Source organism: Poecilia reticulata, chromosome 10 (genome assembly GCF_904066995.2).
Source record: "Poecilia reticulata chromosome 10, P_reticulata-male-v2, whole genome shotgun sequence".
Classification (NCBI taxonomy): Eukaryota; Metazoa; Chordata; class Actinopteri; order Cyprinodontiformes; family Poeciliidae; genus Poecilia; species Poecilia reticulata.
Genome location: NC_088839.1, coordinates 22,415,463 through 22,429,359, shown reverse-complemented (window position 1 = coordinate 22,429,359; position 13,897 = coordinate 22,415,463). Strand labels below are relative to the sequence as shown.

General features: G+C 39.2%; 2 protein-coding genes across 4 annotated transcripts; one reads left to right on the top strand and one right to left on the bottom strand.

Moving 5' to 3' along the window:
- Positions 1–555: 555 nt before the first annotated feature.
- Positions 556–7,832, bottom strand: gsr (glutathione reductase). 3 transcript variants are annotated; one of them, XM_008420541.3, is made up of 13 exons: positions 7,521–7,832; positions 6,968–7,142; positions 5,876–5,902; positions 5,696–5,784; positions 4,433–4,502; positions 4,131–4,278; positions 4,002–4,056; positions 3,826–3,925; positions 3,491–3,742; positions 1,812–1,923; positions 1,601–1,732; positions 1,329–1,462; positions 556–1,196 (listed from the first exon to the last, which is right to left on the bottom strand). In XM_008420541.3, the coding sequence occupies exons 1-13, from the start codon at positions 7,565–7,567 to the stop codon at positions 1,047–1,049; spliced, it is 1,491 nt and encodes a 496-aa protein (XP_008418763.1). In that variant the 5' UTR covers positions 7,568–7,832; the 3' UTR covers positions 556–1,046. The 3 variants fall into 3 exon arrangements, with proteins under 3 accessions (XP_008418763.1, XP_008418762.2, XP_008418764.1); XM_008420540.3 differs by lacking the exon at positions 7,521–7,832 and having other exon boundaries at positions 6,968–7,476; XM_008420542.3 differs by lacking the exon at positions 7,521–7,832 and having other exon boundaries at positions 6,976–7,111.
- A 531-nt stretch (positions 7,833–8,363) lies between these two features.
- On the top strand, positions 8,364–13,406 carry znf518b (zinc finger protein 518B). Its single transcript, XM_008420539.2, has 2 exons — positions 8,364–8,485; positions 8,918–13,406. Exon 2 carries the CDS (start codon positions 9,068–9,070, stop codon positions 11,507–11,509), a length of 2,442 nt encoding a protein of 813 aa, XP_008418761.1. The 5' UTR covers positions 8,364–8,485; positions 8,918–9,067; the 3' UTR covers positions 11,510–13,406.
- The last annotated feature ends 491 nt before the right edge of the window (positions 13,407–13,897 follow it).

Below are 13,897 nucleotides of genomic sequence, written 5' to 3'. Positions count from 1 at the left end.
GGTAGCATAGTTTCACACTAACATTTTTTTTTACCCCTCTGAATAAATGCATTGAAATTTACAGACGTGAGATTATGCTACTGCCATAAAGGTTTTTTATTTTTTTAAATATTTTTATCTTCCGGCACTACATGTTTGTGAACATGTATGGTCATGTTTATTTTGCATGCAACTTAATATAAGATTTAGTTAAATACAATCTGCTTTTATGAATAACTACAGCACATTTGCATGGAAAACTATGTTTCTCTTCCTTTAGTATAATTTGTTAAAAAAATAATAATTAGGAGTAAATATTGTAAATATCTTCACACCATTGTGTAATTGTATATGATATTTAACTGAAACTGTCCATATGCACATCACAAAAAAGAGGAACTTTTTGCAGCAAGTCTGTTAACGTATCTTCTAACAGAAGAAAAATAATGTGTTAAAGCACTAAGAGAGTTCAGCATGAAGGGAGTGCTTCTGTCATTACCCAACCCAAATCAGGGCTTCTTAACAATGTAATAATAGAAAAGGGCGTTGTCACCAAACAGCAAGATAATCCCAAGATTTAAGAAAGAAATATGCAGGTTTATTGCATCTGTAGAATACTACAACAGATACAGACTTTGCATTAAAATGGTGCTCCAAAGGGCAGCTGTGGCTTTATTAAAAATTACATAAATGACTGATAAGTCAAACACAAACACAAGGAGGTGTTATTGTTTGGTTATTCAGGTGGTTTCTTGACAACAATCTTTGCACATTTATTACTTTCATTTCACTGTCATTGTACTGTATTTAGAGTGTTTAATCAGTAGTCAAGACCCACCACATAATTTAATAGAGTCAAAACTGAATTTAAGGTTATTCAAGTAAAAAATATAATCAGTGAAAAATATGAACACCGTTTACAATCAAGGTTACTCAAATGCAAAAAATATAAGATTATAATCAATTTCATGAAACAAGTCATCTCTCTGATGAGAGAATGTTCTGGACTGATTGTCAGAAGTTTTTGGTCATATAGAGAAACAAATGGGTTGGGGACGATGTCTGCATCAACGCATCGTGACAAACTCCTCGGACGAGGTGGGGTGGATGGCGACAGTGTTGTCAAAGTCTGCTTTGGTCGCACCCATTTTGATGGCAACAGCAAATCCCTGCAGCATTTCGTCACAGCCAAGGCCCTGCATATGCAGGCCCACCACCTGCAAAGATGAGACGGTTCAAGTTACAACAACCAACCAAACAAACAAACAAAACAAAAAAAACTGAACTTTGTCTCTGAAAAGTAATAATAATAAAAAAAAACGTGGTCACCAAACACAGACATCTCGTACCTTCTCTTCCTTGCCCACACACACCAGCTTCATGATGCATGGGCTCCTCCTGCTTGTGATGGCGTGATACATCGGCGTGAAAGATGTCTTATAGATCTTTACATTCTCCTTTCCATGGGATTTAACAGCCTCATCTGATAAAGGAACATTAACAAAGAAGCATTTGTCATGCTGGTTTGCTTAGAGGAGCTAGGGATGCTGGGATATTTACCAAAATATTAGATAATAGAGAATGCTGGAAGTTAAATCATTTAGGATACAGGAGTAGTCACCTTCTGTGAGGCCCACAGTACCAATGGGTGGGTGGCTGAACACCACTGTGGGGATGCTGGAGTAGTCCAACTTGGAGTCCTTCTTGCCCTCAAACAATCTATGGGCAAGCTTTCTGCCTGCAGCAATGGCAACTGCCCCACAAGTAAAATAACAGTGAGCTTTAAGTGACTTGGCTGCGAAGCGACTTGTGTCGTTTTTGTTGTCTCCTACCGGGTGTGAGAAGAGCTTTGCCGCAAACATCCCCAACAGCATAGATTCCTGGCCGAGAGGTGTTCTGGAATTCATCCACGATGATGTGGCCTCTTTCATCAGTGTCCAGACCCTGGTAGACAAAAGGAAGAGCACACTCACAGGAGGCAATCTTTAACAAAAAATTGAAATAATAAAAGAATCATTTATGCTTTTTCTTGCAGGATATTTTTATTTGAAATGTACTTTTCTTAATTGATTAGAGTTTCTAGGAACTTCTAATTATGTCGTTTAACCAAAAATCAACACCGAAATTTTAACAAGAAAAAAAAAAGAAAGGAGCAAACATTTGTTTGATTTTTAAGACATGTGGGGTGAGCTGAAGAGGAACCTTGATAGGCTACACATAGGAGTATGGACAAAAATCACTCTCTATGCATGCTTTAAACTTCTGAAATGTTATAGGAGAGGAATAAGTGCTGTCCTATTGGTCAAGTTAGATGGTACAAAGAATTAATACAAGCAGCTCCAATAGTCGTGGTGAAAACAATTTTGTTCAAAACAAAAGACAACAGTATTTTCAGCCTGCTGCACATTACTTTGGTGTTGTTAGCAAAACAGCACCAACACAAAACTACATGACTGCAGACAGGAAGTGCTGGCAGTGCAACATCAGAAACCACCACAAGGAGTTATGTTGAGCCCTTTACTGTTCACCACTGCTGACACACCAATGCTATGTCAGCTTTAGAAGTAACCTTGTGATTAAGTTTGCTGATGATACCACTGCTGTCAGGCTCAATTCAATCAACAATGAGGCAGCTTATAGATAAGGGACAGCAACTCACAGCCTGGTGCCTTATGCACAATCCAACCATCAGTCTCACTGACACTGCCCTTCAACTGGTCAAAATCTAAATCTCACTCACAGAACAGACCATGTTTCTATTGGCAATACAAAGTCAAACTCACAGTGGAGTCCCACATTCCTTGGAGCCATTCTATTTACTTTGGCCATGTCATCCTCCAACAAGGAATTTCATTTCAATGCTAGGTAGATAACATGCATGCAAAAACTATAACAGATGCTCCACTTTCATCATCCATTGCATCTGCACTCATCTGTGTGGATAGGACAACTTGGACCCCCTCCACAGAATTCCCTCTCATCATTATTCGCCAAATTTGAAATAGGTTTGATCCTTTCTCACTTATGAGATGAGTGGATGTATAGACTCTGGTTAGGCAGCTTCACAACATGAGAGAGACAATCTTAGCATGACAGAAAGAGGTTTTAAAAAGAAGCGATGCCTTATCAGAGCACTGACTAAAAACCAGAGGGTATTTAAATAAAATTACATACCATAGTCATGGTTTGCTTACTTTCACTTTTGCCATCTGGTAAAAAATACCAAACCTTAAGATCAAGAAGTGCATGGTTATTAAGCAGTTTTTTTCCCCTACAATCAAACTTATGGGCATGTAGAATGCAGATTTAGTATTGATTTATCATTTTTAAGTCCAGTTTCAACTTACCAATGTACACTTATCAGTGATTGTTTCTGTTCTTATTAAACCAAATACAGGAAGCAAATATCTTCCTGTGTGAAATATCTTCTTCTTAGTATTCTTATGAAACCTCGCTGTTTCATAAGAACTTTGTAATAAATGTGGCCAGCACTGCATGTGTAAATTGTTACCATGGTGCCGATGTTCAGCCCAGACGTGTGGGGCTGCCTTCCTATGGCCCACAAAAGGCACTCCACTTCCTCAATGGTGCTGATCTTTTCATCGTTCTTCTTCTCTGGGTCTTTGGTAACAATCGTCACCTCAAGGCCCTTGTCGGTCTTACTCACAGATTTCACCTGAGAGTTCTTCCACAGGTCGATGCCGTTGTTCTGGAGTTCTTTGGTGCAATTTGCGCTTATGAATGCATCAAAGTTTCTCAAAACCTACAGAGAGAGCATTCGCAACTTGTAGCACGGTCATACATTGTAGTAACGTCACTGTTTCATAAGTTTGGTCTGTTTCTTACCCCTGTTTGTCGAATAACAAGGGACGTTTTGGACCCCAGGGTGGCTAAGATGCCGGCCATTTCTACAGCAATATAGCCAGCGCCTACAATCACACTGCGCCTAATGAGGAAAAAGATTTTTATTTACAGACAACTACTGAGGACTAAAATCTTTAAAAAAATATATAAAACCTTACTTTGGAAGGGTTTCGAGTTCAAAAAAGCCATCACTAGTAATGCCAAGACTTGCACCTAAAATTAGAACACAAAAATGTTTAAATATGAAATTCCACATCTTCAAAACAAGTTCTCATCACCATTCCTACCTGGAACTTCTTCATCACTCACAACAGAAGGTTGCCCCCCGGTGGCTATGAGGATGTGAGGCGCAGTCAGTTTTCTACCATTGACCTCCACGGTGGGCTCAGGGTCATCTGTAAACCTGGCGTAGCCTTGAATAGTTTCGATTTTAGCCTGGAAAAGATCAGACAGAACTACAACATGAGGCCATGTTACATTTATTCATCTTTTTATTATGGGGGGAAAAATAAAAAAAATAAATAACAGATGAAATAATTCTAACTTGCCACAAAATTGTAGCCTAAACATTGACAGAAGTTAAACTCACTTTGTCCAGGTTGTTGCGATAAATCTGGTTCAGGCGAGAAACGTAAGCGTCCCTTTTGGCCTTAAGAGTCCTGCAAATACAAATAAATAAGTTAATTGCACAAGATACAAAACACTTTGTCCTGAGAAGTTTATGTAACAAATCAACCTTTGAGAGAAAACTAAATTTAGAACACTTAAAGTTTAATCAATCATTAACATTTTTACATAAAGAAAGTTTAATTAACCCTTTTGTTTCTGTGAAGTCAAACAGTTCACAATCAAAGGCTTTTAGAAGCTCTATGAAAACTGTTATGTTTTCTGGCTTTTCACTTTGACCCGATCAAAGTGTCTGATTGTGATTTCAAAAGCAGTGTCTGCTTTTGAAATCACATATCATTATTAATAAACCTGACAGAGTGCTTTGCAAACAGTGCTTTGCAATATATATATATATATATATATATATATATATTTTTTTTTACAACAAAAATAATTGTGTAAATCACCAGAAACTACTGGTTAACCTTTTTTTAAATAAATGGGTGTGAAATGGTTTGATTACGACGATAAAATGGAAAAATAAAAAATATGTTTTAAAGTGACCTGGAACCTGTTCGATATTAAGTTAGAAATGAGGGGTGTGTATTATTATCTCTTAACACGACTGGCTTAATTTATTAAATCTCTGTTAGTATTGCATGTTTCCTGAGAGCTGGGAGGGATTTTTATTGTAAGACAGTAGAACAGTAGCTTATAATCCAAATGGAGCACCTGTTCATCTCTCAGTCACGAATGTGAATAAAGGTGAAGGTTTGTGTTCATGAAATTCTTTTAAAACCTGTTGCAATTACATCTTTGCACAAACTTTGACTTTTCCTTACATATGTTACAGAGAAAAGAATCAATGATAGATTTCTGATTTATATTTCTCATGCTGTCTTTTCTTTTCAGAAAACCTTCCATTTTTTTTACTTTTCTCCATTTTTCAAAGTAAGTAAGTTGAAATGGAAGCGTATTGAGGGAAACACACCTTAAGTTTGCTCAGGTCGGGTAATAACACTCCTTACATAGACTTTTCTTTAACGGTCATGATGATTCAGCTAAGCTCTGCTCAAACAGAGAAGTGGGCAAAAGAGACAAAAAACAAAAGAGGATTCGAGGGAGGAGTTGTGCCTGTGAACAAACACTGATTCCTTTCAAGAACCTCCTTCCAAGCTTTCAAAAGAGCTCATTACAGCTGACCACAAAAACTGATCCGGAGACAGAACAGACTGAAACTTACTCCCAACTGAAATTAACTTTTTCAGTTGCAAAGCCATAATCGCTGTGATCGTGCAGATACTCAGCATGAACTGCTGCATTCCACATAACCTGTGAAAACACAGAAAGATGGTTTGATTTAAAATACTTCGGGCTATTAGTCCAAACATGACCAATCACATGAGTAAGGGAAAGTAACTACCTTTTTAGGAACACATCCAACATTGACCTGGGAAAATATCAAAACACAGCATGTAAATGCAGTGCAATCTGAGTAGACAATTTCTAAATGCATGTGAAATGTAAAAGACAATATCTTTAAGCAATGTAAATTTATTTATACTGTAATGTACTTTAGAGTTTAAAGAACAAGGATTCAGTGTTGGCTAAAAGCAAAACTGGACAGAAAGAAGGAAATTATATCATGCTATAAATCCAAACCTGCAAACATAGGAATTTATCAACCATGTGGAAATCACTTTAAAAAGTAAAGTGAAAACTGTAACATCCATTAATTATACAAAACAAACAAACAAAAAAGAAGTGAATGCAACCTTTCTTAGTTTCAGAATTAGTATTTTGTTTAAAAGCTTTTAAATAAATTAGCAGAGACACCTCTTCAAATTAAACCTACAAGCAAAGCGAACAAATAATCTAGATCAGTAGTCTGGGCATTTCTACTTTTTCAATTTAAAATAAACTTACATATTGCTCAATAACTGCCATCCCTTATAAAATATTAAAGTTAATAAACTGTTACACAATTTACTTATTAGGGACTAACCTACAACCTTCACGTTGCAAAAAGGACTACTCTACCCACTGCCACAGTGAGCCTTAATGTTAATTAATTAAACTTAATGTTTTTTGAACTGTTGGAGTGGGGTTGATTAAATAAAATACACTGAAGAGGAACGTGGAGGAAAAAAGCCTATTTGAGTAATTATGATATTAAAAGAATGAGCAAAAGAAACAACAAGCAGCAAAACAAAGTTCAACTTGTTTACTTAGAAACAGAAACAGCTTCCACACGATCATTTCCAGTTCTCACAGTTGACTTGTTATAGAAATTACTTAATGGCAGAAAATATAAGCAAATTCCCTCAAGTTAATTAAGAGATTGTGTGCCAGAAGGCTATATATATATATATATAAAGCAGAATAACTTCTCATTAGTACTAACATTCTTAATCACTGTGTTTGGATTGTCAGCAGTCAACAAAAATGAGTCCGGAGAGTTCACATTCACCCTGGTGTATGTGTGTGTGTTTGTTTGGTTTTCATTTTTACTCACGCAGGTACCTCCGAGTTTGTGGCTCTCGATCACGGCGGTGTTCGCTCCGAGTTCCGACGCTCTCCGAGCCCCGGCCAGACCTCCAGACCCGCCGCCGATCACCAGGAAGTCGAAGCGGCTCGTCTCCGCCGCCGATGCCCGGTTCGATGCCATGTTGCGGCGGATAAGTTCGTGTCTGCGAGGAGTGGAGAAGATTAGCTTTCGGGCGGCGAACCAAGTCGAAGCTTTGATAACTGCTCGCTGGCTCAAGAATATTGCCATAACCAGGAAGCTGTTTCAGGGGAACGAGGTAGGGGCAGAATGGGAGGGTCAAGTGAAAGCCTGTGCTGTGTCATTGTGACTTGCAACAATGGTGTGCAAATCCCAGAAACAGTTTCCACAATACACACGGTGAGCCTCACATGGGCAACTGTACGGGGGCTACTATAACAAAGCAGGTGTTATCTGCTGCAACTGTTCAATTAAATATTCAGCTGTCGTGGGAATATGCTAAAACCAATGAATATTCATTAACCAGACCTATAAACTATCACAAACATATAGCTAAACTCACCTTCGTAAAGACACACACAGTAAACTGCGGATTTTTAAAAGCTGCATGATCCCATATCAGCGTTTCGACCCATATCAGCGAAGGTCACAATGGGAACGTCAAAGTCTAAAACCGCCCACAGTAGGAAAACTGTTTGGCTCTATAAATCTTTCCAGTCTCAGATAACGGTCTATTTGCGTTAATGTCGGTGGAAGTTGCCGACAGTAATGCGTTCCTCCTTAACAGCACGTTTTGTCGTAAATTTAGGTCCCTACGTAAATTCTACGCTGACTTGTGAATTGCCAACCTTTAGGAATCGCACTAGAGCAAGTCAGCCTGTTGTCAAGGTGACATAAATCAGACAAAAAAAAAAAAGAACCGTCAAAGTAAAAGACACTTCCCGCAAATACGCTAAAAATCAATGTAGTCACAATAAATCTGATTTCTGTCAACTTTATAAACATTTATGATCTAAACCGTAAATATTCAAGGTTCTCAATAATACATTTTAGATCACGATGCAATTGAATTACGTGTAACCCAAAAATCCTCAAGGGGGACTAAATGTAATTTTTTTATTTTAGTTTTTAAAATACGAGAACTTGCACATGTCTCTAGAGTTTTTTTTATCTGACTTCCTCTATTCCAAATATCAAATCAAATATAGTGAAGATCAGGTACTTAGTTATTAAAACTCGTAAAATAAAATATTGTTTTACTTTTATTTACTTACAATGTACATTTACTTGATTAATAATGTAGCACTACACTTATCTGAGTACAATTTAAAAAAAAAAACACGCTTCGCACTTCTGAGATAAAAACGTCAAAAATAGTTATTTACGTCTCATGCTCTTATTTTGAAAAGAAGACAAAAAAATTTCCGGAATTGTATCCAACTGCTAGCTTTAGACAGCTAATGACAGGCTAACTCAGGGGGGATCCATTTGCTGTGGAGATATGCGTTAAAATCGCCCCGATCGAAGGTATTTTCACCGCTTTTACGATCTTTAAAACTATGTGACAGCCCATAGATTGTTTCACTACAGTCAAATTAGGTGCATGCTAGAGACTCGACTCATTTGAAAACATAAACATTGGGAAAGCGGAGCGTCGACCGGGAGAAGCTCCTATTTGCTACGGAGGGCCTTTTCCTTACGTTCAAAGCAGCTTAGCTTCTTACTGCAGATAGAGAATGCTAATAGGAATACATGCTTCCCGTCTGATTAACTTACCGATTACTGTAAGAATGTAATGATTTGTAATTTTGTGAATAAATAGCTGCAGAAAATGCTGCAATAGCTGTATGTGAGGGGGAGGGGCTTTATGGGCCTCCTCTTCATAGAGGCAGTCTTGGCTGTAAGGTTCACTGAGTGCTGGGGGTGTTCAATCTCACTGTTTTCATCTGCTTCATACAGGCAGGGACTCCTCACTCATTTCTACATGACTTCAGCAGTGTGAACCTTCCTGTGGAACAAACTCTGGATGTCAGGTGAACATCCATCAACTTCATGGAGTGAAGAACTTCAGTTGTTATCAACGAGGCCAAATGACCAGTGGAGTCCACCATGAAACCTGTGACCTATCAAAACATACCATCGTCTGTGAATGGTGTCCATCCGAACATGGCGCTGGAGCATCTGCTGGGCACCTCAAAGTTGATGTACTGTGAGAAATGTGGCTTTACATCCACAGACCCTGTGGTGTTCAAGACTCACATGATCGAGCACGGGACGAGGTTTTACTGTTTTTATTGTAATGCCATGTCCTTCAGTGAGGCGGAGCTGAATGAGCACCTGAAGCAGCACACGTCAAAGTATCCGTTCAAATGTCTCCACTGTGGACAGGGCTACATGAGGAAGAGGTGTATGATGAAGCACATCGACCGTTTGCATAGTAACAGCATAACTCAAGTACCTGCCAAGTCTGGCATGACGAAAGCTCCACCAGTTGCTGTCTCCAGTGCCTTAAGAAGTGCGCCCACTGCTGACTCGCTGCTGCTGCCGCCTCCTCCTCGGCCTGTCGTCCGGGTGGCTGTGCCGACCCCAACTGCACCTGCTGCCAAATTGGGGAAAACACTGGACACAAACTTGACCAACACCACTAATGGCAACACAGAACGCTTGCCTCATTTGAATGGACTCATTCAGCCCAACAGGGCCCTTACAGTGTCTCTACCAGAGGAGGTGAACATCCCCGCTGGCTGCTTGGTGGAACTTGTTGAGGTGAAAACGGTTAATGGGACTAAGGAACTGAAACTGCGGCTCATCTCGCAACAAGAAAACGAGTCTGTGATAAAGAACACAAAATCCGCCACTCTCCAAGACCCTGGTCCGGAGAAGCCGTTGTCGTCCACACTACATCACCCAAACACAATGAGGTCAGTAAGCGCTAGCATGTGCACAGGCAGCAGGAAGCAAAGCGAAACAAAAATGATGGCAAACATCGGCGTGAACCCTCCGAACAATCCAACAAATGTGGTGACTAAAGAGAAGGTTGTGCTGAAGAGACCTTCAATGGAAATTATCAACCTGGAGTGTGACGCGGTCATCCCAAACAAAGTTTCCAAAACCATTCTCACTCCTATGCGGGAAGCAAATACTGGGATTAGAGTTACGCAGGCGGCACCTGTAAACCACGTCTCCTCTTCTTCAGGCGTCATGTCTGGCAGAGGTCTTATCAGGTTGAATGCCGGCCTGCATCCTGTTACTGTGGCAGCTAAAGTTTCTCAGAGGATTGTGGATGAGAGGAATAACGCAACTGTGGATCTCTCTAAGAGCATTCCACCCAGGAGGTTGTCCGACACAAATAATGTTCAAGAAGTGAAGCTGGGAGCTAGGGAAGTCTGCCTCAAGAGCAACTCTGCTTCTAAAGAAGACATAGATGTAGTGTGCTTGGATCAGCAAAGCACACCAGCTTCAAAGTCTTTAAGATCTCCTGTTCCTCAAGCCATCAAAGTGAGATCTCCTGCTGTTCCAGTCAATAAAGACAATCTTGCAAATCAGACTTTTCCAATAAAAAGCAGTCTGATGAAACCCTCATCAATAAACACGCCTGTCCTATCTAATCACACAACCCCTACAATATCGACCTGTATCCGGGAAGTTGGCTCTAAAAACATAGCAAAAAATGGAGATGTCCTAGAGCCTCAGAGCTTTCCAGTCATCTCCTCTGTGTTTTCGTTAAGCGAGCAGCCAGAGGAAAGCCAAGGTCCAATTGAACCTCTGGTAATGGCTCTGAGAGGAATAGTGATGCATAAAAAACAGAGCACAAGTCAAGATCAGATCAGAAACGGCACAGATGAAAAGCTTAAGGCTCCAGCGTCAGGCCGGTGCGTCCAGCAGGCTGAAAAAAACGGGGCCTTCACCTGTGATGTGTTGCTCACAGAGAAGTCAACCGAGTGTGTGAAAGTAAAAAAGGAGGTTAATCTGCAGCCACCAGCACCGACACAAAACGACATTCAAATCAAGAAGGAAGAAAATGGAGCAAAGATAGGAGACGCAAACAAATGTAGCCACAGGCCTGATTTAACGCCTTCCGCATGTGAAGATTCTAAGCCTGCTTCACCTGTGGAGAAGGCAAACGCTGTGGATAAAGTACAGCAAGCAACAGTTGGGAAAGGCAAGGCGGACGAGTCCTCCAGGTTCTTGACCATCTCGCTTAAACGGGTTCAGGTTGGCATCTGGAAAAAAAGCAAGAAAGCATTTAAGGTTCGGATATCCAGAGACAAGCCTCAGCTACCGGCAGGCAGCCTCGATGACTGTACAGTTATCTACCCCATGCCGCTGAAGGAGGACCAGCTGGTCAAGCGGCCAGGTCCGAACCAGCCGGTGGTGGTGCTTAATCATCCGAAGCCCCGGGCTTGTGTGCAGAGAACAAGGGCGGACTCTTTTTCAGACATGGGAACCTCTGACGGGACTCCAAAGTGCCAAATTTTAAAAATGAGGCTAAGCAAAGGGATCGGGCAGAGTTACGAAGTGATGGGATGTACTGTAAGAGACTTTCCCTGAATGTAGTGTTTCATCTGTGGACAGGAGTGTACATTTATTATAAAAGTAGTGTTTGAAGTCTCACAAAATATTAAGGCGGTTATTTTCTTAACGCAAAAAAATATGGACATCAATGTTGTAAATTGTGTTATTCTGAATATTCAAGTGCAATGCAGGTTGATGCTTTTATGCCCAAGAATTGGACTGTGTGCCACTGTAGATTCCATCAAATAATACAGAGTTCTAATTACTGTTCAAGAAGCCCGAAAGTCCGTTTGAAGTATTATTACATGTATTTTATTTAAAACCAGTTTTTATCAGTGACGTTCATTTGACACAGACATGCAGCAACATGAAAATGGTTGAATTACAGGAGTTCATGTTACCTTTCACACAGAATATTCTGGATATATGTTTGTTATTCAGCAGTGATAAAATATAAAACAACCTGAATCCAAATATTCAAATCAACAAACAAGTTATAAATATATCTGAACAATGTTTTTTTTTTTTTTTTCATTGATGATATTTGAAATTCCTACCATTAGAGTCTGTGAATTTTGTCCAAAAAGTCAACATCTTAGCATGCCAAAGGGGACATGTTTTCACCATTCAGGCACTCCATGATAATCTCTGTGTTTGGGAAATATTCTGTGCTTCTCAAAAGGTCATAGGTCACTGGTGAGTTCATCAAATGAAACGCCTCAATGAGAGCACTGCTGTAAGGTGTGAAAAGTAAAATTTAGACCTAGACTCCTTTGTATGTTCGTTTTGATGCTTGTTTGCTTAAGTTAATCATCACTGGGTGTTACAGGTGGAAGTGTTTAAGAAGTACTCTTAAACGTACGAGAAGTGTGACAAGAAGTGTAATAGTTGTGTTTTATAACTATAAGTGTTTACTACTCTGTCGTCCATTCATTGATGGTAGCATTTTGAGCGTCACCAGATGACAGGAGGTGATTGAAGGCCTTCATGACTGTAGGGGAAAGTAATAATTTAGACTTAACACTAGATGGGATGGAGGTAGATGTGGTAGAAAAGGAAATGATTGGCTGGCTTTTTTCTCTAAACTTAGCAGGTTAAAAGTCTCCATCACAGTGCATTATTTTATCTTACCATGTGTGAATTACCATAAAGGCTCTTGATTTTTGTGGACATGAACTAAACAAATCCCTTACTGTCTTAAGTTTCCCATCTTATCGCAAGCAAAAGGTGCAAAGTATGACAGAGAAACAGATTTACTGTACGAGGAATAAATAGACCCACATGTTTATTTTTTAAAAGCTTTTTCTGTCTTGATGATGATAAATGTAATTATTCTTGAGTATTCCAAACCTGTTGTATATATATTTTCTCGACATTTTAGCTTGCATAGTCTTTTGACCAGACCATTTTCAGACTGTATTGCTTCTTATGGCAGCAATTTGGCACCTGTTTGTTATATAATCCTGTCCTACAAGGTGCTAGACCAATGATTACATTCATAGTTTTTGGTTGCCCACGGACAATATTTATAGATGTTTTCTATTTCTTTTCTTTTTTTTTGTTTTGTTTATTTTGTCGTTATGTTTGCCATGTTTTTGTAAATAGACCTAAATATATAGACCCTATATGTATGTAAAATCAAATAATGGTGTTTATACTAAATAGAGAATGGCCACCACCTCATATCCCTCCTTCCGCTGCAGTACCTGAAGCTGCTGTGCAGTCATTGTTATAAATTATTTCAAAGAGTCAGAAGCATTTTACCTTGCCTTTATATTACTTCTCATTTGTGCTAGAGTTAGTCATCATGTTGTCCAAATGTGTTTTTGGTTTTCATACATGCTCAGTGTTCATTATTATTGTGTTTCATCCTTTTATAACAGTTGTGTAACTCCAGTTTTTTCTAATAAAAACATGAGAAATATATTAATAACTGAGATTTTCTGTTTTCCTCTGCAAAAATGTGTTACATCAGCTTCTAATTCACACTGTTTGCCCCCCTCCAGCACATGCCTCTGTTTGCAAATACCAGACATGAACTCTAGAAATATCACAGTTAACGATGTACAGAGAGCTTGCACAGACTGGTGAATCAGTTTTCATCGATACACTTAATGGCTTTTACTTGCTCTACGAAAAAAGCATAATGTTAAAATATAAATTTAACCCCTTTTAAATTAAGTTTAATTTGTGGTGATTAGTGCAGACAATGTCAAAATATGGTTGTGAAAATCTAGAAAGATGCCAGCTTCTGAAAAACCTTTGAAAACATGCATAGATCAACTCTCTGAATTGTTTTTTTTTTTTTTGACATCTTGTGCAAGGTCACTCAACTGTGGGTGGTCTTGATTGCAGTTAGCAAAAAAGGAGAAGTGCACAGGAACATTTCTTCAACATTCCTTTATTAGAAATGAAACTCGACCA